Source organism: Triticum aestivum, chromosome 2A, assembly GCF_018294505.1.
Source record: "Triticum aestivum cultivar Chinese Spring chromosome 2A, IWGSC CS RefSeq v2.1, whole genome shotgun sequence".
In the NCBI taxonomy this organism is placed as follows: Eukaryota; Viridiplantae; Streptophyta; class Magnoliopsida; order Poales; family Poaceae; genus Triticum; species Triticum aestivum.
In genome coordinates, this window is record NC_057797.1 from 694480385 (window position 1) to 694505152 (window position 24768).

Below are 24768 nucleotides of genomic sequence, written 5' to 3' on the forward strand. Positions count from 1 at the left end.
CTAATCTGTTGTTTCTGCAATGTACCTTACATTTTTTAGTATACTAATTTCAAATAATTAAATCATTTTCTATTGATCAGATTCATTAAGCTCCAACCGAGCAAGAAGTTTCAGTCCACCTATACTCATGGCCTCCCCTTCTGGTTTGGTAACTCACGTGCCCATTTTGTCCTGAAGATAGCACAAACTAATCTTTTATCAGGCCACAAATGCCATGTCCTAGCACTGGCCAAAATCCTTTTTTCATGTGTGAACCATATACACAAAACTGCATGATACATGCCGAAATCTGGAGCTCACTTTTATAATAGCTGATTTTTTTCACCTAGCAAGTGAACTTAGGAAAGCTGTTTTTTTTTCTTTTGTAATGAATTTTTTTTCAGTCCTTTGGGTTAACAACTGGATTTTTCTTTGCCCTTTAGGTTGCAGAAGTGCAACTGCAACTGTATGCGTTCACTAGCAACAACACTCATAGATAACAATACACGTATATTACATGTTGATGCTGCCCGCTCTTGTTATACATTTATTTTGCAGCAGTCGCTCTGTTCAATCATGGTCCATGCTATGTTTAATGCATATGTCGGATCAAAATCAATATGAGATTATTGCAGCTTGTCTAACCACATTCGGACTCCAAATTTCAAGTTTTTGTCTTGCTGTCAGGTGCAGCCGGGCCTTGGCAATCTGAACAAGCTTTATGCGACTGGCACTCTTGTTGATCCCTTATCACTCTTTCAAGCCGTTTTGAGCGCAAGGTTGAGATAGTTGGGGCCTGTAACTGTGTTTTGGTGAGCTTCTTCCTTTCTTTGAGGGTTTCCCAATCCCTCCTCAATCCTAAGTTTTGGCTCAGGCTGTGATTATAATGCTTATTTGCCTAGATCTGATGGTGATAGTTAGGAATAATTCAACTTTTTTTAGAGTATATTGAACTGCACACATAAGTAATATATATTAACCTATGTTAACACTAATATTTGTAATTTGTTGCACCATGATGTTTAATATCGCTAGGAGAAAGACATGCTGACAGCACATCCGGTTCCAATTATCATCACACTGTGTACTAATATATGCTCTCAATGATAATATGCCAACTTGCGTTGACGACACACATAGCATGTTCTTCTTTAGTATAATTATACACTATAAAATTATTGTATGCTTACCTTTTCTGGAATTTCAGAGTTGAAAGGACATGAAGTTTCGATGTGAGTGGAGTTAATTTTTGTTGTCCTTTGTTTCATAAAAAATGTTGGTAGCATTTAGAACTATGTTTAGTTGGTGTAACAAGAAGTAATCACTGGTTAAAATATACAAGGAGTCTCTCTATTGGAAGGGATAAAAATGTTACACACCATTTTTTTTCTGCTCGCTTATGCATGAAATGTATCATTTGGCCTTGATTTAATGTACTGCACTTTTTTTCGTTGCTCTCTGTTCTTCAATAAGTTAGAATCATATAGAACCTGATATTTTCTTGGTGATGTCTTCAGAACCCATGAATGTCATTTTGCACTGAAGGCTTGTAACCACTGGGAAGTGTTTGCCCTGATGTATCAAGTTGCCATGGGGGGTGAGGAGGTGAAAGCTAGCAAGCCATCTCCTGATATTTTTCTTACTGCTATAAGGAGGTTTGAGGTATTAGAATTATTGTTTTAGAGGTCCTTTTGTTACTAGCAAGCTTAATGCGGAACACTTATATTTCGGTACTTGTTTTTTTAACTGTGTTATTTATCTGCGGGTCTCTTCTTTGTCCAAAGTATGTGGTATTTATATTCCATTAATTGATACACCATTTGATACATGTGTTTACAAAAATAAATCTGAACATCTTTGTAGTAGTTACATTGAATAGCTACCTACTTACCTTTAATTTCTTTGTGAATTACTGTAATTTTATTCCAACAAAGTTTGAGAAAAAATATAGTAGCAGTAAGTACATCTTGATCATTGCTGATAATGAATACTCCCTCTGTCCTAAAATAAGTGTCTCAACTTTATACTAGCTTTAGTACAAAGTTGTACTAAGGTTGAGACACTTATTTTGGGACGGAGTGAGTATGTATGACCATGGTTTAAAGAATCTCTACTATATTCAAATGTGCCAAGTTATTTCTGGGTTATATTGAAGCTTACCTATTCTCCAATTGATATAGACATCAAATATTCTAAGCTTTCCTTTTGTTAGCAAACAACTTCTCAAACAAGTCAGCATTATCATTCACTCAGTAGGTTATTGCAAATGGAGCTGGGAGGAACTTCCTCCTACCGCTCAGAAAAACTCACCTCTCTACGACCCAAATTGGTGACAGATTCTCTATACTAAATTATTTCTTGCGAAGCACAAGTGAATACAGCGGTCAAGGCCTTTTCTAGGTTGTTAAAGATCCTCTTCATAGTTTTTTTTACAATTGGTCAAATTAGGGGTAGTTTTCTTTTTTTTTACCACAACAAAAAATTCGGTTATATGTAGCTTCAATGTAAATTATAACAAGATGTACCTTTCCATTAGCTTTATTTATTGAGAACTATGTATATTTCATATTCATCTCAATATAGTTCTATGAATCTACTAAAATATATTGAAATTTGATTGTTAGCTGGATGTGCCATTGAATATGGTTGCAAGAATGTATTAGATAGGCGGAGATGGTGGGCAGAGGAAGAAGAAAAAGGGTGATGAGTTGGTAAATAAGTTGACAATACTAAAATACATGGTTGACACAATTGTTTATGCCCTATTTGCAACACACGGGCAATAACCTATTTTATTAGAATGCCTCTCCATCTCATGTTGCATCCTGTAAGTTTTTCTTCCTATTTCTTTGTCCATATTGCGATTATGGCTTGGCTCTCCCTTCTTTTACTATGGGGAAAAAGTTGACACTTTAATCCCATATGCTCGAACAATTTTCATACTGTGATGATTTTAGATGAACAACAATTGTACTATACTCGGCATTTTTTTGCCGTTTACTCTAACCCAGTTCAGTCCATTTATGCTTGTTATTGCAGAGAACTGTACTTGACCATGAATAGAAAATGCATGTTAGGATGAAAATCCACCTTCAATCTATAAAATTTTATTCTCACACATACTCTAGGAAAAAAACTGGAAAGAAAATGTCTCAGTAAATGTCTGCGTATTACAAAGGTTAAACTATTTACTCACTCCCTTGGAGGTTATATTCCTTGTAGTTTACACAACCGGTCCCTTTTATTAAGTTGTTGGTATTCTTATCACAGTGCCTCGCTCCACTTGGAAAGCTCACACCTCCATGCTCGAAGAACAAAAATGCTGGTACATTATTTGAAAATATTTTGTGTTCTACTGTTGTGTTAGAGCCCGGGACGAATGGTGGGTCCAATTTAGAATTAGGAGGTACTAGAACTAAGATAGGAAGGTGTCCTTGTCCCTTGTTGTCCTGCTGCGGCGTCATCGATCACTGGCTCACTAAGAACATGAGTTAGTGGATTTTTTTTATAAGAGTGAGGGCTTAGAGTGAGCGGGGCGGGGGTTGGGATTGGTCTATTCAGTTATGAGCGGAATAATTTCCATACTTAAAAAAATATGGCAAATTGCATTTCATTAGAGATTGCTTTGAAGCAAATTGCATGAGCAAGCAATTCATATATTGTTTTTGATCAAGTCATACAATTTTCTGGTTAGGATCGAAAGGTAAATGCATTGGTTGATTACTTCAAGAGTTAATAATGGACATGGTAGCATATCAGTTGCAAGCCCAATAATGGACATCATATTTTGTTTCATGATAATGCACGACATTCAAATGTATCTCGTCCTCGTTGATGATGTTGGCGGATCAGCATGAACACGGGGGGGGGGGGGGGGGGATCAGGGCAGAGAGCTGGGTGGTTGGTGGGGAGGGGGCTCCTCCTTGACGGTCTATGGGAAAGTACAGTGTGAAGGAAAGAAGTGCCATGACGAAGGTGCCGTGGGCGTCATACGGTTTTAAAGGATATGGCTCTAGCGGGAAATCGAGTGGGAAGGAAAGGGTTCGGCAGAAAAAGGGAAAGTGCGTCGTGGGGTTGTGTTTTTGTTGTGGGCACCATGTGTTTGAGATAACATGGTGAATTATTCGATTAACCAGAACCCTCTATATGAGTTTGAATTGGGGGTCCAGGCGGTTGGATTTTGGGGAGTCCACTGGACGCTTATTTGGTGTTCGGACATGCCTGGACGTATGAGGAAAAAATGAGCTTCGACCTTAAAGATGACCTTAATCATTTGTTTATTTTATTTACATGCATTGTAGCCCGTAGCAACACACGGTCATTTTACTAGTTTACTTTAAAAGAACAGTTTTTATGAAAAATACAAGAGGTTTAAAAAGTGTGGCAAAGATGCCTATAGCCCTGCCCCTGCTCTAGTCGACGTCTCCACGAAACGTCGAAACCCCAGAAAAGCCCACGGCGGCCGCCAAGTTCACCCGGGAGCTCAGGTATGGCGGCTGCGGCTGCACGGCTGCTGCTCCCCAGGGCGACCAGGGCTGCGGCCTCCTCCTCCTCTCTTCTCCAGCGCCCTCTCCATTCCTTCTCCAGATGCTTCAGAAGCCTCCTCCCGCGGCCGCCGCCCGCCGTCTTCCCGCGGCACCTCTCCGACGCTGCCTTCGACGCGCAGGCGCTGGACAACCGCGTCCCCGCTACCGTCATCACCGGCTTCCTCGGCTCCGGCAAGGTCCACCTCGCTTACTCACCTTTCCCCTTGTAAAGTCAGTCTTACTAGTTGGAGCGGTAGGCCTATAGAAGCCTGTCTAGTCTGAACTCTGAACTCACTGCATACTCTTTTCTGCTCGACCAATGTAAGATCCGAATGTCCACTCATGGCGCAACTGATGTTAATATGAATTCAGATTTGAGAAACTGACGCGCATCAGTAAAACAGTACGGCCGGCGTGGATTTAAACCCACGAATGTGCTCACTGCCATAGTGCCATGATGCTATAATAATCTGTATAGGACTGATGCTTGTTTATTAAGGTTGGCTAATTGTTTTCAATCTCTCTTTCGCAGACAACCCTCCTGAATCACATTCTAACATCACAGCATGGGAAGAGGATTGCTGTCATCGAGAATGAGGTTAACTGAAGATCCCTGTTTCTCGTAGCACTTTGTTATGCGTGACCAACATTGTTCAATATTATGTTTTGCAAGGGGCCGATATTCGCACCAAATTAGCTCCATTTTAACATGACGAGACTCTGATGGTGCTATGTAGAATAAGCCATATTGTCTTTTTTATCTGTAGTTTGGTGAGGTGGATATCGATAGCTCACTTGTGGCTAACCATTCATCCGTCGCTGAAGACATTGTGATGGTGAATAATGGCTGCTTGTGCTGCACTGTCCGAGGGGATCTTGTAAAGATGCTTCTGAAGCTGGTCAAGCAAAAGGGAGACAAATTTGATCATATCGTCATTGAGACAACAGGTAAATCTCATTGGTTAAAAATCTACCAGACTACCAGTATATGGCTATCATTTTTTAGTCTAAAGATGTGTCAAAGTTCTGGTGCCTGACATAGCTAATGTCACTGTCCAGGTCTTGCAAAGCCTGGTCCTGTTATTGAGACCTTTTGTTCTGATGAATTGGTCTCGAAATATGTGAAACTTGATGGTGTTGTTACTTTGGTTGATTGTAAGCATGCCATGCAACATTTGAATGAGGTGAAAGCAAGGTGGGTTGTGAACGAGGCAGTAGAACAAGTTGCTTATGCAGATCGGATTATATTGAACAAGGTATTTAGTCAGTCTATAGAACTACATACAAGGTTCTGTTGCAAAATTTGTTATTTAAGCACGTCTTTTTTCTGCATTTTCTTCTTCAAGAATACAGTATAAAAGTGCTTGCTTTTCTAATGCTCTATAATTGCTATCTATGCAGACTGATTTGGTTGATGACACAGAACTTGAGGTTTTGACCAACAAGATCAAGGTAGGTTGGTACAATGCCTTCAGAAAACAGTTTTTTTTGGTCAAGTGCAAGCTTATTTTGTTAGTTTTATCGTTGCAGCTCATAAATGGGATGGCGCAAATGAAAAAAGCAAAGTTTGGTGATGTTGACATGGATTTTGTGCTAGGAATTGGCGGTTATGACCTTGATAGGTTAGTATCATTATTTTCTTGTGTGTTAAAGAATATTGGGCTGTAATCCTGAGAGTCAGATGTCATATCTTGTTTCCCTAATTGAGATAAAAATATATCTGCAGGATTGAGGCTGCAGTCCAATTGAATGAAAACAAAGAGACAGGGCATTGCCACTTGGGACATGAGCATGGTATAATGTTCAGGCTCCGGTATCCATGCGTTCTGAATCCCACCATATTAGAGACATGCTAACTTTTATATCTAGGGCTTAAGACAGCAGTTAGTGGCTTCCTTTGGATTTTTACCTTTTATCGAAATTCTGATGGAGACATATAAATGCTCAATAACTGAGATGACACATCCAGACTTGCAGTTTGCTCTAAATTTTCTGTATGCATTCATTTTTATTCAACTTTCTCCTTTTCTCAGCCAGTTTGTTAACTTTGCTGACTTGTAGGACGCCATCATGACCATGTCCATGATACAGCTGTTACCAGTGTAAGTATTGTTTCAGAGGGATTACTTGATCTTGATGAGGTAAACGAATGAAGTTAAGATTTGCTTGAAATATGGTTCTTCCTTTTACCACCAAACTTTTCCTCAGCAAATGAGCTAGTTTATCACTAATGTGCAATGTCTTTTGAAGGTTAATGATTGGCTGGAGAGACTGGTTGAGGAGAAAGGCGAAGATCTGTACAGATTAAAGGGTGTTATATCCGTCAACGAGTCAACTGGACGCTTCGTGTTTCAGGTTTGCCAGCCAAACCTTTCCTCGGCAAAGAAACCAGTTTATCATCTTCTGCTATGCTATCCCTTTGCTTGAATGAAGTCGATCCGTGTGATCAGAGCTACGTGTTGTTCTAAGCTTTTGATCATCCTTTTGTTGCCGTATAAAAGCTTTTGTTCCGGTGCCTCTGCAGTCTCGCCCGTTCTAATGTATGCCATCCTGCTGCTAACTCCTACTCGAAATTGCAGGGCGTGCACTCCATGTTGGAAGGTTGCCCAGCGAAGCCGTGGGAGGATGATGAGAAGAGGATCAGCAAGCTCGTGTTTATCGGCAGGAATCTGGACGAAGGCGCGCTAAGGAAGGCCTTCAAAGGTTGCCTGTTGTGATGAACCCTCTGATCATGTGTTTATCTCATTGGGATCGTGGTTGAGGCTGAGAACGACTACACAAGTAAATCGGGCGAAAAGGGCGAGTGCAAGGCCCTATGTTTTTTTTTGGTGTTGATGTTTGCCTCAGAGTTCTCTGAGAAACCGAGTAGTGTATCTTGTACTAGACTAGGCTAGAAGTAGAGAGTCGAATTGTGTGGTATCCATGTCTTGATGAGAACCATAACTGTATGCTGTTGTACTTTTCTTGCGATTTATATAGGTCAAAAAGGAAACCATGGTGAGTTTCCTGTGATGAAACTAGAGAGAGAATTTCATGTGTCAGCTCAGCCGTCTGAAACTCTGAATACGTACATGCCTTTGCCATGTCTTGGATGTCATTCTGTTGGAATTTGGCCGTGTGACCGGCTCTATTTACCTCCAAAATACCGGATATTTTGCCAAAAAAGAAAGGACCCTCTTATCTGGCTGGCGTTCGCTGTGAGGGGGTGACATTTGCAAACGTTTTCATAGCAGTTTTAGGTGTGTATGTGGTGACGGTTCCTTCAGAGCGACATAGTCCTCCTCCCCAAAAATCCCACGTCGCTCCGAGAAAACAGCCACCTCCGGTACAACTAAAACCGCTAGCAAAAACATTTGAAATGCCATGCTCTCCCAACGAACGTCAGCCAAATAAGATTTCTGAAAAAAAAGAACTTCACATGAACTTTGCCGTGCGACAGACTTGTACACCTCTCCGCCAGAAGTAGTCACGCGTTTCTATCCGCCTAACGAACACACCACAAAATCGAAAACCGAGATTTTGCATGAATTTTGCAAGAAAACAATAAAATTCTGTCACGAGATTTGAGAAAGGAAAATCGATTTCGAATTCGAAGCAAACAACCGAATTCCGCGAGACAATTGCTCGTATGGAATCCCACACGGGAGAACGAGTAATACGGCACACGTGGCGTCCGCTGATTTGCGGTGCGCCCCTACGCTACGCGGCTGCCCGTGCCAGTTCCCCCAACGGCTATATCATTTACACCCTTCCATCTTTGCCTCCCCCCATACCACTATTTCCACCCCACGGATCCTCCAAGAACTCCCCGCCCCGCCCCCGCACAGAACCAACTCCGCCGCCAGATCAACCCGCCGCCCTCCCCCGTCCCCGCGAGCCAGCGAATCCGCCGCGCGCTCGCTCGCTCGCTCGCTCGCCCGGGGGGAAACGCCCGCCGCCTCGACCGCGCTCGGAGCTCCGCAGGACCCTCCTCCTCCTCCCGCGCTCAAAGCTCGTTTCTTTTCTTGGTTACTGGTTGCGATCTCGTTTCTTGGTTCTCGTCCGCGCGCTGCTAATCTCGCCGTGTTCCTTCTTTTGGTAGAAAAATTCCTCTCCGCGTTAGGGCGTCCGTTATTGCTTTCCGGTCCGAGTTGATTTGGTTTGTTATATATACTCGTCTGCCTGCGAATCCGTTGCTCGATTTAGGGCTACTTCCGTGCTGATCCCCGGTTCGAATTGCATTGCTAATCTTGCTCGCATCAGTACTACCGCCGTTTCTTGTTTGTTCTGATCCATGGACGCAGGTTCCGACATGATGTCGCCGGAGAAGAGCGGCAGGCGGGGCGCGCGGCCGCCGCTCCGGGAGGCCGGGTTGACGCCCTCCATGCCGCCGCTCCACGAGCCCGGCTCCAGGCCCAGGCCCTACATGCCGTCCCTCTGCTCCACGCCCCGCAACCCTGCCGTCAAGTGCTATGTGAGTCCCCGATCGATCCCGTTTCCCCCTTTCGCCTGTTGTCCTGTGCGTGCGCGCCACTTGTTCGACGGAATGACTGAACGGGTGTGAATCTGCCTGTTTGTTTGTCTGGCAGGGCGACAGGTTCATCCCCGACAGGTCGGCGATGGACATGGACATGGCGCACTACCTGCTGACGGAGCCGAGGAAGGACAGGAAGAACGGGGCGACGCCGTCGCCGGCCAAGGAGGCGTACCGGAAGCTGCTGGCCGAGAAGCTGCTCAACAACTGCACCAGGATCCTCGCCTTCCGCAACAAGCCGCCGGAGCCTGACAACAGCATCCTCACGGAGCTCCGTGCCGACGTGGCCTCCGTCCAGGCCAGACCGGCGAAGAAGCGTCGATACATCCCTCAGGTACGGCACGCTTAGTTTGTGGTACTGCTCTCATTGGTGTTGCAGTTGTAGTGGTAATTCGTGGTGATGATTACTGATTTGATGTAAATTGGAAATCTGATGCAGTCCGCAGACAGGACTCTGGATGCGCCAGACCTCGTTGACGATTACTACCTCAACCTGCTGGACTGGGGAAGCGCCAATGTGCTGTCCATTGCACTGGGCAACACGGTGTACCTCTGGGACGCCGCAAGTGGGTCTACGTCCGAGCTTGTTACCGTTGATGAGGATGATGGCCCTGTCACTAGTGTTAGCTGGGCTCCTGATGGCCAGAACATTGCTATTGGCCTCAACTCCTCTGCTGTCCAGATCTGGGATTCCAGCTCAAACCGACTGGTTGGTACTTCTTGGCCTCTCTCTCCTGTTATAATTCTCTGTTAGCAGCATTATTATTTGTGCTTTTTAGTTGCTGATCATGATTCATTCTGCAGCTGAGGACACTGCAAGGTGTGCATGAGTCGAGAGTCGGATCACTGGCATGGAACAAGAGCATCCTGACCGCTGGTGGTATGGACGGCAAGATCGTGAACAATGATGTGAGGATTAGGGACCATGCAGTTCAGACATACCGCGGGCACTCGCAGGAGGTGTGTGGACTCAAGTGGTCCGGATCAGGGCGGCAGCTAGCGAGCGGTGGTAACGACAACCTCCTCCACATATGGGATGTGTCCATGGCATCCTCTACACAATCTGCAGGCCGCACCCAATGGCTACACAGGATGGAAGACCACTCGGCTGCGGTGAAGGCGCTCGCATGGTGCCCATTCCAGAGCAACCTGCTGGCGTCGGGTGGCGGCGCAAATGACCGATGCATCAAGTTCTGGAACACACACACCGGCGCATGCCTCAACTCAGTCGACACCGGGTCACAAGTCTGCGCACTGCTATGGAACAAGAACGACAGAGAGCTTCTGAGCTCACATGGATTCACTCAGAACCAGCTAACGTTGTGGAAGTACCCGTCGATGGCCAAGATGGCCGAGCTCAATGGCCATACTTCCCGTGTCCTCTTCATGGCTCAGGTAATCTTTGCTCGCTCCCTATGCTTTGTAGCTAAATTTGAAACACATACTGTGTGCACCACAGATGGCTTATGGTTATCTTTTGTTGAACCTTTGCAGAGCCCTGATGGTTGCACGGTGGCATCTGCTGCAGCAGACGAGACCCTGCGCTTCTGGAACGTGTTTTCCGAGGCTCCGAAGTCTGCGGTGAAAGAGAAGACTTCACAGAGCAGAATGTTCAACAGCTACAATCACCTACGCTAAGGGAGCAGGTCCCAGCAACTGGTGTAACTCTGAGAAGAAGTAGCAGGCTAGGCGCAAAGAGTAACTGCATCATGAGCTGATTTTACTTAGAAATTCTTTGTGTGTATTGAAGTATCTGTGGGTACTTCAGTATGCTGGTAACTCTAGTTGTTGTTCTACATTGATCCAGATGAACATCAAGACCAGTTTGATGTATTATATTTACTACTTTGTCAGTGATATATAGTACTCCCTCCGACCCATACTAATTGTCGCAACTCTCTAGTACAACTTTTGTACTAAAGTTGTACTGAAGCTGCAACAATTAATTTGGATCGAAGGGAGTATATATTTTTCTTATGAACAATGCATGGTCTCAAAATCGTGTGTCGCTTGAGAGTATCTGTATTGTTGCCTCAAAACTATTCTTTGTTGCTTTTGATGTTTCCTGTCGACTGTTTTTGCTGTTGACGTGAGGCTGGTCTGGAGGTGCTTCTCTTTTGGTTGCCTTCTTTATGCAACCTGAAGCCACCACACCACTATTTTACCATGTTATTCTTCTTCTCGGGTCATACATGGACCTGCTTCTCTGCAATGGAACCTGTGTGTGTACTCCCACTGAATCCAGACCTAGCAAAATTGGAGCAGGGTTTCACCTTCAGGTTAGATGTGTGTGTCAGCTTCAGATGTTGGAGGACCTGCTGTCTTGTGCCAAGCTGAAGCCAAAGAAATGTGGCAAACCATATGTTTACCCTCTTGTTCTTCTTTCAGTCAAAGAAATGTGCATCTCGTGGTGGGTTGGTTCAGTTTCAGTGGCAGATGGTGTTTGTGCCGATCAGATCACAACCAAACAAGCATTCGCAAAATCAGATTAGCAGCGCCTTAATCCCATGATGAGATTACCAGTGAAATTTACCATTTCTTCTTCAACCAAAAGTAGCACGGTAAAAGATTAGCGGTGCATTGACACAGACCGTGGTACTACTAGTGCGTTTGCAGCTGGTGCCATATCGGCCGTCAGATCTCGCCAGAGTTGACCCTGGCCGTCAAATGGTAGCACACATGGTTCCTCTTCCTGCCTACCGACCGGCCATCACCCACCTCGCCGCCCACTTCCTCTCCCTCCTTCCCCGCACGCGCGCGCCCTCCGCCCGGCAGGCCGTCGACCTCGCCGTCCGTCGCGAGGGTTCGCCGCTCGCCGGGATCGGGGGAGCCGCCGCCGCGCCTCCATCCCATCCAGACACAGCCTCCTAGGCCACTCGCTCGGCTGCCGCTGCCAGCTCAGCGCCTGAGAGCCCAGATCCCCCGGTATATAGAGTCCCCGGCGACCCTTCGCCGCCGCGCCGGCCATGGATTTCATGAAGGCCTTCGATCAGACCGTGCGGGAGATGTAAGTTTTCTCGATCGGGCCACCCACCGGCCACGATCCCGCTAGCCGTTTTACAAGGTTGCGGCCTTTGCTGAATTTGATCCGTGAGAGGAGTGAGATCCTGATCCGTTTTCTGTGCGCGTGCTCTTGCAGCAAGAGGGAGGTCAATCTCAAGGTGCTCAAGGTCCCCGAGCTCGAACAGAAGGTTTGGATCTCGCCCAGATTTTAGCTCTGCTTCTCTGTAAAATCGTTTCCTCTTGCTGGTAGTGGAGCTGTGAATTATCGGATTAGTTCATGTGGTGGAGACTGTAGGATGGAACTTGAATTTTGCCTATGCTTGCTTGTGATACCACTCTTGTCTGTACACTCCACGCTAGTGCTTTAAGGAAACTGATAAATGTTGTAACTTTTTAGGAGCAATAAATAAAATCATGTTCCTTAAAAAAGTCAAACTCTGCGCTGATGGTTTAGTTAAATTATTAAGACCTGAATCAGAGATCAATCGAAATACACTACCGAATGCACTCCTCACACACTGCTTTTGATTTGCCTGTAATCAGGCTGGATTCCTCGATGATTACATTTAGAGCTAGAAGTCCGACGAGGAGTGATAGCTGACAAGACTAGTCCTTTCGATCTCTCATTGTATCATATTTCGTAGTTTATGTCTTCTCCTAAAAGTTTTGCTTTCAAATCAGGTCCTTGACGCGACAAGTGATGAGCCTTGGGGTCCACATGGGTCTGCTCTTTCAGAGCTAGCTCAGGCCACCAAGAAATAGTAAGTTTTAATGTCTTGTTTGTGTTGTGCTATCCCACCTCCCTTTTTATCTGTGCTGAAATGATGCCTATAACTTCTAAAATCTGCAGCTCTGAGTGTCAGATGGTGATGGGTGTCCTCTGGGCCAGGCTGGGTGAGCGAGATGCAAACTGGCGTCATGTGTATAAGGTTATTGCCTCTTATTCCCTAATGACCATCCTTTCAATAGTATATTGGACCAATATTGAGCTTGTTAGGAATCACTTCTACAGTGATTGATCACATTAACCAGTAACCACCAAAGGGAAACGGACCTTTGTATCGTGCAAATTTTTATGAGCAATGCATTCACTAATTAAAATTTGTGGATGCACAGGCACTGACGATTATTGAGTACTTGATAGCGAATGGTTCTGAGCGGGCAGTTGATGACATTCTCGATCATTATTCAAAGATCTCAGTATGTGTTGTCTGTGCTTTTGTTTACAACTCTTTCTAGTTAAGGCTACATCGAGTGATTAAACATTTTCTTGTCGTATCCTTTAAGGTTCTTTCGAGTTTTGAGTTTGTGGAACCTAATGGAAAAGACTCTGGAATAAATGTGAGGAAGAAAGTGGAAACTCTGGTGGGAATCATCAATGATAAGGAGAGAATAAAGGCTGTGAGAGAGAAAGCGGCCAGTAACCGTGACAAGTGGGTTCTGCAAAATTATTAAATGAGATCTTCTAACTTTATTTAGTTGTGTACTTATCTTTGACAGTCTTAAACCGTAACGTATATTTGCTGTGGATGAAGGTACGTTGGGTTATCATCAACCGGGTCATACAGATCAAGCTCAGCCTCTGGAGGTAGCAACTACAGTTCAGGTGAACGCTATGGCAGTTTTGGTGGCACAAGGGAGGCTGATTCGTTCAGTAACAGTTACAGGGACAAAGAACCTGTTAAAACCTCTTCAAGTAGTACTGGCAGGCGCAAATCTGGCAGCAAGATAAGAAAGGACGCGGATCATGATAGAAGGTATTTTAAGGCTGCTTTACTATTTTTACTTAGTTAAATGACTGCTGCTGGTTTTCAAAAACTACAGCCAGTAGTATTTTACTAACAGCCAGTGGGATATGGTGGGTTAATTGTAGGTAGCATTCTTGGTTGCATGATTGGTGAGTTAGGTCCCAACTCACACGGGATGAAGTAGTATCTAATTTGCTATTGAAACAGAGTTAGTTTAAAGCGGCTATTGCCTATTAGAAGAGGTCCTCATGTTGAATCTTGTTAAGTATGGTAAATGCAGCAATATTTTTCAAAGTGAAATGCAGCAGTATCAGTTCGGCTCTAGATTTTTAGCCTCGGGGCTTACCTTTTATTGTTATACATTTCACTCCTTCACTGAAGTTTTGTATCCACGCAGCTCCTCGAAGTCCCCATCTAACACCAAAGGCAATGAGGATGAATTCGATGACTTTGATCCTCGTGGATCTTCCTCAAACGGTAAAATATTATAATGTATTTTCCTGGTTCTGCTACTTCCATGCAAGGAATTTCTTTAGCTGTAGTACTGAATGCATGTTCATGTCTTGTCATGTAAGTCTGTTATAATCTGTAATGTTTTGACAAATAGTTCACTCTTCAGTTTGCATGTACGCTATAACTAGATTACCTTTCATGTAGCACAATTATAATATTCTCTTCTGCCTAATTGTAAATAGAAATTCATAGATGAACGTCAATTCAAGTGCTCAATCAGTTTTTACTAAAAGGGATGACCTGATAGTTTGTTGAGACTGGGAGTGCTATGCTTTTTTTATTTTTGAATGAACTAATTTGTTGGATTTGGAAACTCAAAGAGATGACTATTTCTATCTTGTTCTACAGGTGCAGCTAATACAAAGACTGCTGAGGCGGATCTTCTTGGCCCAAATTTGATGGATGATTTCCTTGGCGAGCCCGCAGCCACTCCAGCAACAGAAAGTGCTGCAGAACCTCCGGTTGATCTGTTTGCTGATGCAGATTTCCAATCGGCAATCCCAGGTGCCGAAACAGCTGCGCATCAGGATGTCCAGGTTTGGTTTTCCTCTCTGTATATCGAAGCTGCTAAATATGTTAGAAGATTATCTGACACAGTGCCAGAAACTGCCAGTATTGTGCTTTGACATTCTTATAAAATCATGTAGTTTCTCAATTTCGTTGATCATGATACAGTGTTGTCATCCAAATGATACTGCAGGAAACTGTTGACCTTTTTTCGGGAAATGCAACCTTTGCTTCAGCATTTCCACCACAGACTGGGTTTATCCCACCACCAACTTCTGGGACATCTTCTAATGCTAATACTTCCGTGTCCAAGAACACAGTACCTGAACCATTTGATCCTTTCGGTGATATTCCTTTAAGCAGTTTTGGGGGATCTGACCCATTTGGTGACTTCAGCACCTCTAGTGCACCACCACCACCTGTACACAGCTCCACTGGAAATATCAGCACGTCAAGTCAGAACCTTGAGGCAGCATCGGACTTTGGTGCCTTTGAATCAAACACCGTGGATACAGCTAAAGACCCCTTCGACTTTTCTTCCACTGGCAATTTTGGCAAAGCAGATGTAGCACCTTTGGCTGCTCCCAAAACTGGTGCCTCTGATTTTGGTGCCTTCGTTGCAAACACTCAAGAAGCAGCTAAAGACCCCTTTGATCTTTCTTCAAGTATTAATGGAAGGGCAGACCAAACACCTTTGGCAGCTCCCAAGCCCAACACCAAGAAAGAAAATTTTCAGGTCAAATCTGGCATATGGGCTGACTCTTTGAGCCGTGGATTGATTGATCTGAACATAACTGGACGTAAGTTCCTCTTCTCATTTCCTCCTCGCCCTGTTGGAAACTTGATTTCAGAAGTGTTGATGTTTCTCTTCACTGCAAATTGCAGCAAAGAAGGTGAACTTAGCCGATGTTGGGGTTGTTGGCGGCCTTAGTGATGGGTTCGACGACAAGGCTCAATCCTCATGGACCGGAGGATCTAGCCAACCCTCATGGAACATGGGTGCCGGAGGATCTGGCCAACCCTCATGGAACATGGGTGCAGGGGGATCTGGCCTAGGAATGTCTGGAATTCCTCCGTCTACGCAAGGCGGTGGCATCGAGAGCTTGGCAAACTACAACAAGTATCAGTTTGGTGGCTTCAAATGAGCTCCATAGGAGAACATTTCTAGCACCTGGTGTTTGTTGCTTTTGCTGGACTGTGCCTTTGGGCGCTTATTATCTTTTTATTGGTTTTGTCACCTCGCTTTTGTTGACGGTCACATTGCTTGTAATTGCTGCAGTATTCAAGTATCGTGGTCTTTGTCCAGTGTTGTCAAGCATGTGTTGTGTTTGTCGGGTTTGCAGATACGCTGCCCTTGTGTCACATCATGATTCGATTCAATCTTATGTTTAATATGTGCACCTTCTGTAAATTGTAGGCCCTTTTGCTTCTGTAATGCTTTGCGGTGCTTGCATTCAATTCCTGGGTTTCTGAAATACTACTTCGGAAACCATCAACATTACATTGAACACTGTTTTGGAACCACCGGAATGTGGTATTCCGTTTTATTCAAAAGCGTCCGAACACTGATGGCATGGCATTCGTGTTATAATTGGACTGATTCTATGTATTCTGACATTCTACCCTTGATTTTCTCAGAAGTTGTCGCGACCGGATTTTCGGAATATAATTTCCAGAAAATGGCCGTTGTGCTCACCAGCCCTAGGATTACTGTTAGCTGATGAGGCACCAACTTGATACAGAAATTCCAAGCAAAAATACAAAATGTGTAGTACAAGACCATTCGGGTCTGAGAGTACAATAATTGGTTTCTAGTGGTCGATGGTGGAAGCGGTTTGTGGTTCACCACGGTCTATGGGACTCCATTTCCCACAGGAACAGCTGACCAGGATAACTCCTATCTTCGCGAGGCTGCTATCTCCATTGCGTAGGTTCCGGGGCTGTCATCGCAATGCTCCTCTCCAAGCAAGCAATCTGGCCAAGACAATAGCCAGGGACAAGCCAGTGAGTACTTTGAATGTACTCGCAAACATTAAGAACACAGGTATAATATAATTGATCAACATACACTGAAATATTCTATGATCACATCGTCAGTCATAAATAAAATCTTGATGCATGCAAGCAGGTTATTTATATGCAACCGGAATATGCAATGACAGAATAGAAATAAAATGCACCGATCGGATGTCTGAAGCGACGTCTCGAAAGGATAGTAAAAGTGAGCATGCCTCAGTCGGGCGTCTTAGCGACACCACATAAGGGGCTTATAAAGTAAATAAAATAACAAGCATGGCACAGTCGGGCGTCTGAGCGACGCCACATAAAGGGCTTATGAGAGAATGAAATAACAAACATGCCTCAGTCGGGTGTCTGAGCGACGCCACATAAAGGGCTTATGAGAAAATGGAATGACAAACATGCCACAGTCGGGCGTCTGAGCGACGCCACATAAAGGGCTTATATGAAAATGAAATAACGAACATGCCACAGTCGGGCGTCTGAGGAACGCCGCATAAAGGGCTTATAATCATAGTGAATATCCAGGAGGTGGTACCGTCCCAGGGATATTCATTATTTCAAACAATGCAAACGGTTAGTCCATAATGATAACAATCATAACCATCATATATCACATGTCATCATCAATATTCGAGTTTAGTGATTTCTCCTCCGAAGACCGACACTAAGACCGACACTTGACCCATCCCAGACTGTAATCCTTAACCATGGACACAACTATTCGAATAGGTTTAATATCTCTGCAGAGAGTGTACTCTTTACCCACGAGTAACGGATTCCTTTAGTCCATCGGACTAATTCCGTCTACGGTCTTTTAATTGAAACACACCTGACTTGCACACACCAGCTTTTACTCGTGTCTGGAATCACCCATGACACCTGTTAAGCAAAACTCTAAGTGGGGAGGCTACAACCTCGCGTAGCATGGGATCAAATTTCTATCGCGCGCTCTAAGGGGTGCCCCCTCTCGGTCCCAACCGGATACACCCATGCCCCCGGACCAGGTGGCATGCCTACCGGCTACAACCGGTATCTTCCACCATGGCCTCTCTGTACGGTGTGTGCCAAGACAAGGGTTAACAACTTACTGAACCATACCCCACCTACGGTAGGGACCAGTGGCAGTACGAAACAAGTATGGGGGTTACCGGAACAAGACTCGATCTATGGCCGACTCAGGAGGCTTATGAGTTCCCTGCATGACATGTATATCAAATATACACTACTAGGAAAGGGGCTATAGATGGGATTGACACTAATGGCGCACCAGAAAGATGGTGCGCCATTAGTATATACTAATGGCGCACCACAATCTGATGCGCCATTAGAGTTTAAACTACTAATGGCGCACCATGCTACGGGTGCGCCATTAGTATCAAACTTTTTTTTTAACTAGTGCGCCTGTCCAAACATACTAATGGCGCATCCGGGCAAAGTGCGCCATTAGTAGTTGTAACTACTAATGGCGCACCAGGCAGCAGGTGCGCCATTAGTATAGAATTTTTTTTTGAACTAGTGCGCCTATCCAAACATACTAATGGCGCATCCTGCCCAAGTGCGCCATTAGTAGTTGTAACTACTAATGGCGCACCAGGCAGTGGGTGCGCCATTAGTATAGAATTTTTTTTTGAACTAGTGCGCCTATCCAAACATACTAATGGCGCATCCTGCTTAAGTGCGCCATTAGTAGTTGTAACTAGTAATGGCGCACCATGCAAGAGGTGCGCCATTAGTAAGTGGGCAGCAACAAGATATTTGGGACAGCCTCTCCTACCCACACACTCACTTTCTCCCCACTTCATTCTCTCCACCTCCTCCTTGTCTCGGGTGCCTCCTCTTTTTCACCTCATTTCCACCATAGATTCATTCAAATTAAGTGGTTAAATTACCTTGTTTTAATAGGTAAGTAAGGGGGGAAGCTATATTTAGGTTGTTCTCCTTACAACAATGTGCACATGCACTTTTTACGGCCTAGCTAGATCTATGTATGTTCGTGGTGTTGCATATGTTTGTGGTGTTGCATATGTGTTTGTGTTTGGAGGTGTACCGGTATTTGATATGCGATAGTTGCCAATATTTTGCCGGAATGTTGATTCATTTCCGTTTCGGCGAGAATTTTGGCATTAAGCATTCTTTTTGGTCCTATTTTTAGGGAAAGTCATGCCAAATTTTTGTTTGGTTCTAAAATATCGTTTTGCTCTACCCCGCAGGCGACCATGGTCCGCACGATGACCGAAGGCATCGTGAATAGGTTTTTGAGGTCCGCGAAGGCCGAGATGCTTCAAAAGAACGAGACGGAGATAAGATGTCCGTGTCGAAGATGCAAGCTGAAGAGCCTTATTGCGGACCCGGATTCCGGGCAGGTGCGGGACCACCTGCTGTTGCGTGGTTTCATGGATGGCTATCGGTGGCAAGGTGATGAAGATGACTACGAAGTCGTCCATGCGGGCCGGGCAAGAAATGAGGAAGGGCAGCAAGACAACCACCGCGGCTCGGGCGGGCGAGAAGACGAAGAATCCCCAGGAGATGATCACGACTGTGATGCTGTACACAGTCATCATGTAGAAGATGCAGGACATGATGATGAGGAAGATGCCGGAGCAGGCGACGGGCATGATCATGAAGATGATGATGCCGGCGGAGCAGACGACGCTGGACCATCGATGGGCTGGGTGCAGGACCCTCATATTCAAGAGCTGCTTCTCAAGCAGACGGATAACGCAAGAGCTGCCGCCCGAGAGAAAGCCAAGATGGATCAACTTGAGTTAGACGCGGTTACTCCATTGTATGAAGGATGCAGGCCCGAGGATACCCGCCTGAAAGTAACGCTCATGGCCCTGGAGATGAAGGTAAAACACAAAATGACCGACGCATGCTTCGACGAGAACATGTCATTCTGGCACGAACGTCTTCCCAAGGGGAACAAGTGCCCGACCAGTTTGGAGGAGGCGAAGAAAATCGTGTGTCCTCTGGATTTACCGCACGTGAAATACCATGTGTGCATGAACAATTGCATCATTTATCGGGACGAGCACGCGGAGTCTACAATATGTCCGGTGTGCGGTGTCACTCGATACAAGAAGAGGAAGAAAGCTCCTCGAAAAGTGGTGTGGTACTTTCCGATCACTCCTCGTCTGCAGCGGTATTTCGCGGATCCTAAGGTAGCAAAGCTCCTGCGTTGGCACGCGGATAGGGAGGAGAAGAAGCGAGAAGATGACGCAAATGATCCGGAGATAGATAAAAAAGACAAGATGCTGAGTCACCCTAAGGATGCGAGCCAGTGGCAAGCATTGAACTTCGAATACCCAGAATTTGGGAACGATCCAAGGAACATCGTGCTGGGCGCGAGCACCGATGGAGTCAATCCGTTTGGCAGCCAGAGAAGCACACATAGCACCTGGCCTGTGTTTGTGTGGATGTACAACCTTCCCCCCTGGTTGTGCATGAAGAGGAAGTACATTCACATGAGTATGCTAATTGAAGGGCCGAAACAACCAGGGAACGACATCAATCTGTATCTGGGGCTGCTGAAAGAGGAGCTTGACACGCTGTGGAAAACGCCAGCCAATACGTGGGACGCCGCAGAGAAAGAATATTTCCCTATGAGAGCCGCACTGCTCACGACGGTGCACGACTATCTCGGTTACGGATATCTTGCGGGGCAGGTAGTCCACGGATTTTCTGGATGCGTAAGGTGCATGGATGACACAACGTATCGCCAGCTAGATAGAGATCCCGGGTCTTCGAAAACCGTGTTCATGGGACATCGAAGGTGGCTTCGCGACGATGACCCGTGGAGGAAACGCAAGGATCTGTTCGATGGTGAAACCGAACCCCGAAAACGCCCGTGTACGAGGAGCGGCGAGGAAATAGACAAGCTGTTGAAAAATTGGAAAGACTGCCCACTGCCGGGAAAGAAGCAAAAGGCGCCAGAGCCGGGAAAGAAGCGAAAGGCGCCAGAGCCGCTGCTGAAGGTATGGAAAACGAGGTCTGTTTTCTGGGACTTGCCGTACTGGAAGATCCACCGTGTGCCTCACAGCCTTGATGTCATGCATATCACGAAGAACGTGTGCGAGAGTCTGCTTGATACCCTGCTCAACATGCCAGAGAGGACCAAAGATGGGTCGAAAGCAAGGGCAGACTTGAAATCAATGGGCATCAGGCAGGAGCTTCACGCTATATATGATGATGATGATGATGATGACGACGATGATGATGATGATGATGATGAGGCGAAGCAGGACACAGAAAGTCGTCGCAAAGGCAAAAAGGCCAAGAAGACCGGAAATGACTACCCTCCCGCGTGCTTCACTCTAAGTCAGGAGGAGATCGAGCAGTTTTTCACCTGCCTCCTAGGAGTAAAACTTCCTTACGGTTACGCGGGGAAGATAAGCAGATACCTAGACCCAGCGAAGCAGAAGTTCAGCGGGATGAAGTCTCACGACTGTCACGTGCTGATGACGCAGATACTTCCAATTGCAATCCGTGGGATCATGGACGCGCACGTCCGTGAAACGCTATTTGGCCTATGCAACTTCTTCGATGTCATCTCTCGGAAGTCGATTGGCGTGAGGCAACTCAGAAGGCTACAGAAAGAGATCGTGGTGATACTATGCGAGCTTGAGATGTACTTCCCTCCCGCATTCTTCGACGTTATGGTGCATCTGCTGGTCCATATAGTGGAGGATATCATCCAACTCGGGCCGACGTTCCTGCACAGCATGATGCCGTTCGAAAGGATGAATGGTGTCATCAAAGGATACGTTCGCAACATGTCACGTCCAGAAGGAAGCATAGCCAGGGGCTTTCTGACCGAAGAGTGCATCTCCTACTGCACGAATTATCTAGGCATCGAGAACCCCGTTGGTCTGCCCGTCAACAGGCACCTCGGCAGGCTCGCTGGATGGGGTCACCGTGAGGGTCGCTGCGAAATGCATGTCGACTTCGAGGGTCGACTCGCCGACTTTGAAAGAGCAAACCTAGTCGCGCTACAACACATAGACGTGGTCGATCCTTGGGTGGTAGAGCACAAAACCTTTATTAAAAAGACGTACAATGACCGAGGCCAACAGAGGACGGACGGAGATACACTCAAAGAGCACAACTCATGTTTCACGCGTTGGTTCAAGCATAAGCTTCTGTCGTACCCTTTACATGAGGATTCTTCCGCGGAAGAACAACTCATATTCGCCTTGTCACAGGGCGCCGAGCACAACCTGATGACCTATGAGGCGTACGATATCAACGGCTACACATTCTACACCGAGGCCAAGGACATGAAGAGCGATGGTTATCAGAACTCCGGGGTAACGATGGAATCCTACACCGGTAACGACAAGGACAGATACTACGGAAGGATCGAGGAGATCTGGGAGCTGAGCTACGCTGGAGAGAAGGTCCCGATGTTCCGTGTCAGATGGGCCAAGAACGTCATAAAAGAAGACCGGTATTTCACCACCATGGTTATACCCGAAGCCAAATCCAAGACCGCGGGCGCAAACGTCACCGCGAAAAATAAGCCATGGGTACTGGCTTCCCAAGTGGACTAATGCTTCTTCATTACCGACCCGCCAAAGCCCAGTCGTGTTGTCGTGAGGAGAGGCAAAAGGAAGATCATCGGAATGGATGGAGTAGCCAATGAGCAAGACTTCGACAAGTACGGCGGCATTGGTGTCTCCGACGCCGGCACGGGAGCTTAATGCACCCGGGTGTACGCCGGCCGGCACCTCTTCAGCAAGCGGCCGCTCCGTCAACTGCACGCCCGCCGTTGGCGGTGCCTCGACATTAGCCGAGCTCGACGCCATCATCACGGTAACTAATTAAGCCTCTCTCGGCCGAGGACTTCATCTCCTTGCCTTTGACTGGGCATCCCTGACGCCCTACATGTTTTCGCAGGGCGCCGCCGACGTTCCGTGCACTCTCCTCCACTTCGTGAACAACGAGTTGGTCGATGCCGCCAAGGGCAAAATCGTTCAACCGGGCAACCCCTTGTTCCACGGTACCCATATGCCACCCAACTTGTTTAGGGTTCAACTGGTTCGGGTGCTGCCAGGCTGCGACGACTTGTTACCTCCGATTCGACCCGTCGGGGCCGACGATGATGACGTGATGACCCTCAGCGCCTGCCTGAGCTGGCCCCTGCTTTGGCCGAAGAGCCAGATTCGTTTGGGGGCGGGGGACACCACCCCAAAGACAACACCGCCAGTCGTGCCGGCGCCAAGTCGGCCCCATGGCAAGACCGCCGTAACGGTGCCGGACATCCCTATGCCACTGGATCCAAACATGCATATGGCACAGGATCAGAACGACGACGACGACGACGATGATACATTTGGCAACGTCGATCAGTACTTTGCCGAGCATGGGTACGATGGCGACTTCATGGGGCCTCCTTCTCAAGAACCAAACCCAACAAAAGACGTGTGCGATCTAGCTCGTACCGCGGAGAAGCCAAGTTGCAACAGGCGCCGTCTGGCGTTCAGCTCTCAGGAGACGCCTCCAGCTGCCGACTTCACCGAGCCTCAGATAGGCGAGGTGCGAAATATTATCAGCCCCAACACACTCAAGAAGGCGGTCTGTGAGCAGAACTCGGTCCCATTACAGGAGAAGAAGAAGGCACGCAAAAGAAAGACTAAGAAGGGTGCGAGCCAGCCGGCACCGAGTACGATCCGTGCTCAGGACGGGCCACCTTCACCGCAGGATATCTCGAGGAGGGTGCATGTGGCGGGTAGGGCGATGCTACCACCAAATATGCTCAATGCTGCAACCGGTGCTATGCGGAGTCTGCACGACAGTGTTCTTTCTTTGGAGAAGCGGCGTCTCAGAGAGAAGGATGTGGCATACCCGGTTTTCGTGGCCAAGGTGCCAGAGGGCAAGGGCTTTGTGGATGGCGACATCGGGGGTACGATCGTCCTGCGGTTTGATGACATCTTTGCTATGTTTAACCTTCATCCGCTGCACTACACCTTCGTTCGGCTATTTTCGCTGAGTATGGAGATGCGGATCATTCGCGACAAGACCCCGGACATCGTGATAGTCGACCCCTTCTACATGCGTGCCAAGATCTTGGGCAGCGCTGGGGACCGGCAAGTCGCGAGTTCTTACCTCGAAGGCGTCATTCTGGCAAACCAAGATAAGGATAACTTCCTCGTGCCTTACTTTCCCGAGTAAGTCCTCCCCTCAACCGGCCCGTAACATATGAATTCTTACTTTTCGATCGTTTTTCTTTTAACATTCCGTGTTTTCTGCAGTGACACACGTTGCACGCTCATCCTCCTAAGCCCCAAATATTCCATGGCCACGTATTTCGACCCGGACCGTCAGTCGAACGTAGACTACACAAATGTCAAGAAGGTTCTTGATGATGTTCTCCCCGGCTACGCCCAATCTGGAGGCACCTTCACCAGGCCTATTCGTAAGTACGGCAAGCACGTGTTCTCCCACAATACGATGTTCTGCTGCGTCAAGCAGCCGCCTGGCGGTCAGAAGGGTGCCTACTACGCCATCCATCACATGCGGGCGATCGTACGGGACCATCATCAACTTCTGCTACCGAGTAAACTCCAAGATTGGGCCGCGAGCGTGTCGGCAATCCAGGACGCGGACCTCCGACAAGAATTCTTTCGCATCCAGTCGGAGTTTGCGGAAATCATCCATCAAGATGTCCTTCGTACCTCGGGGCAGTTCTACCTCAGAAATCAACCGTCCAACAGTGACATCGACACAATGCTACAAATGCAGGATGACAACGCCCGTTCTTTCATGACTCCCACGATAGACGGCGGCTTCATCCACGCTCCGGTCCCTTGAGTCGAGTTGTCTAGTTCTGAAACATCGATTGGCTCATGTTGTAATTAAACTTTAATGAACTTGTAGTATGTCTCTTTGGTTTCGAGAGTCGTTCAACTTAGATGTAATCGATGCTATTAATGTCTTGCTTTTCTCTTCCGATCGTTCT

The 24768-nt window shown here is 46.6% G+C and overlaps 3 protein-coding genes across 3 annotated transcripts; all 3 read left to right on the forward strand.

Moving 5' to 3' along the window:
• The first annotated feature begins 4395 nt into the window (after positions 1-4395).
• Positions 4396-7634, forward strand: LOC123190302 (P-loop guanosine triphosphatase YjiA). The gene is made up of 10 exons (XM_044602919.1): positions 4396-4702; positions 5038-5103; positions 5273-5453; positions 5565-5761; positions 5907-5957; positions 6036-6127; positions 6232-6299; positions 6567-6646; positions 6756-6860; positions 7085-7634. The coding sequence occupies exons 1-10, from the start codon at positions 4469-4471 to the stop codon at positions 7220-7222; spliced, it is 1212 nt and encodes a 403-aa protein (XP_044458854.1). The 5' UTR covers positions 4396-4468; the 3' UTR covers positions 7223-7634.
• Positions 7635-8280: 646 nt separating this feature from the next.
• Positions 8281-10863, forward strand: LOC123190301 (cell division cycle 20.2, cofactor of APC complex). Its single transcript, XM_044602918.1, has 5 exons — positions 8281-8958; positions 9074-9352; positions 9458-9727; positions 9823-10413; positions 10513-10863. The coding sequence occupies exons 1-5, from the start codon at positions 8779-8781 to the stop codon at positions 10654-10656; spliced, it is 1464 nt and encodes a 487-aa protein (XP_044458853.1). The 5' UTR covers positions 8281-8778; the 3' UTR covers positions 10657-10863.
• An 854-nt stretch (positions 10864-11717) lies between these two features.
• On the forward strand, positions 11718-16200 carry LOC123190300 (clathrin interactor EPSIN 1). The gene is made up of 11 exons (XM_044602917.1): positions 11718-12025; positions 12158-12209; positions 12703-12782; positions 12872-12950; positions 13138-13221; positions 13309-13454; positions 13557-13778; positions 14167-14246; positions 14631-14818; positions 14983-15589; positions 15675-16200. Exons 1-11 carry the CDS (start codon positions 11985-11987, stop codon positions 15932-15934), a joined length of 1839 nt encoding a protein of 612 aa, XP_044458852.1. The 5' UTR covers positions 11718-11984; the 3' UTR covers positions 15935-16200.
• Positions 16201-24768: the final 8568 nt, after the last annotated feature.

Bases quoted from the DNA above. Each gene is read 5' to 3' on its own strand.
- LOC123190301 (XM_044602918.1), top strand. From the start codon at position 8,779: ATGGACGCAGGTTCCGACATGATGTCGCCGGAGAAGAGCGGCAGGCGG. The intron at 9,353-9,457 runs GTACGGCACGCT...AATCTGATGCAG, and splicing joins AGCGTCGATACATCCCTCAG to TCCGCAGACAGGACTCTGGA. The intron at 9,728-9,822 runs GTTGGTACTTCT...TTCATTCTGCAG, and splicing joins ATTCCAGCTCAAACCGACTG to CTGAGGACACTGCAAGGTGT.
- LOC123190300 (XM_044602917.1), top strand. From the start codon at position 11,985: ATGGATTTCATGAAGGCCTTCGATCAGACCGTGCGGGAGAT. The intron at 12,783-12,871 runs GTAAGTTTTAAT...TAAAATCTGCAG, and splicing joins GCTCAGGCCACCAAGAAATA to CTCTGAGTGTCAGATGGTGA. The intron at 14,819-14,982 runs GTTTGGTTTTCC...ATGATACTGCAG, and splicing joins CTGCGCATCAGGATGTCCAG to GAAACTGTTGACCTTTTTTC.
- LOC123190302 (XM_044602919.1), top strand. From the start codon at position 4,469: ATGGCGGCTGCGGCTGCACGGCTGCTGCTCCCCAGGGCGACCAGGGCT. The intron at 5,762-5,906 runs GTATTTAGTCAG...CTATCTATGCAG, and splicing joins ATCGGATTATATTGAACAAG to ACTGATTTGGTTGATGACAC. The intron at 6,647-6,755 runs GTAAACGAATGA...TGTCTTTTGAAG, and splicing joins GATTACTTGATCTTGATGAG to GTTAATGATTGGCTGGAGAG.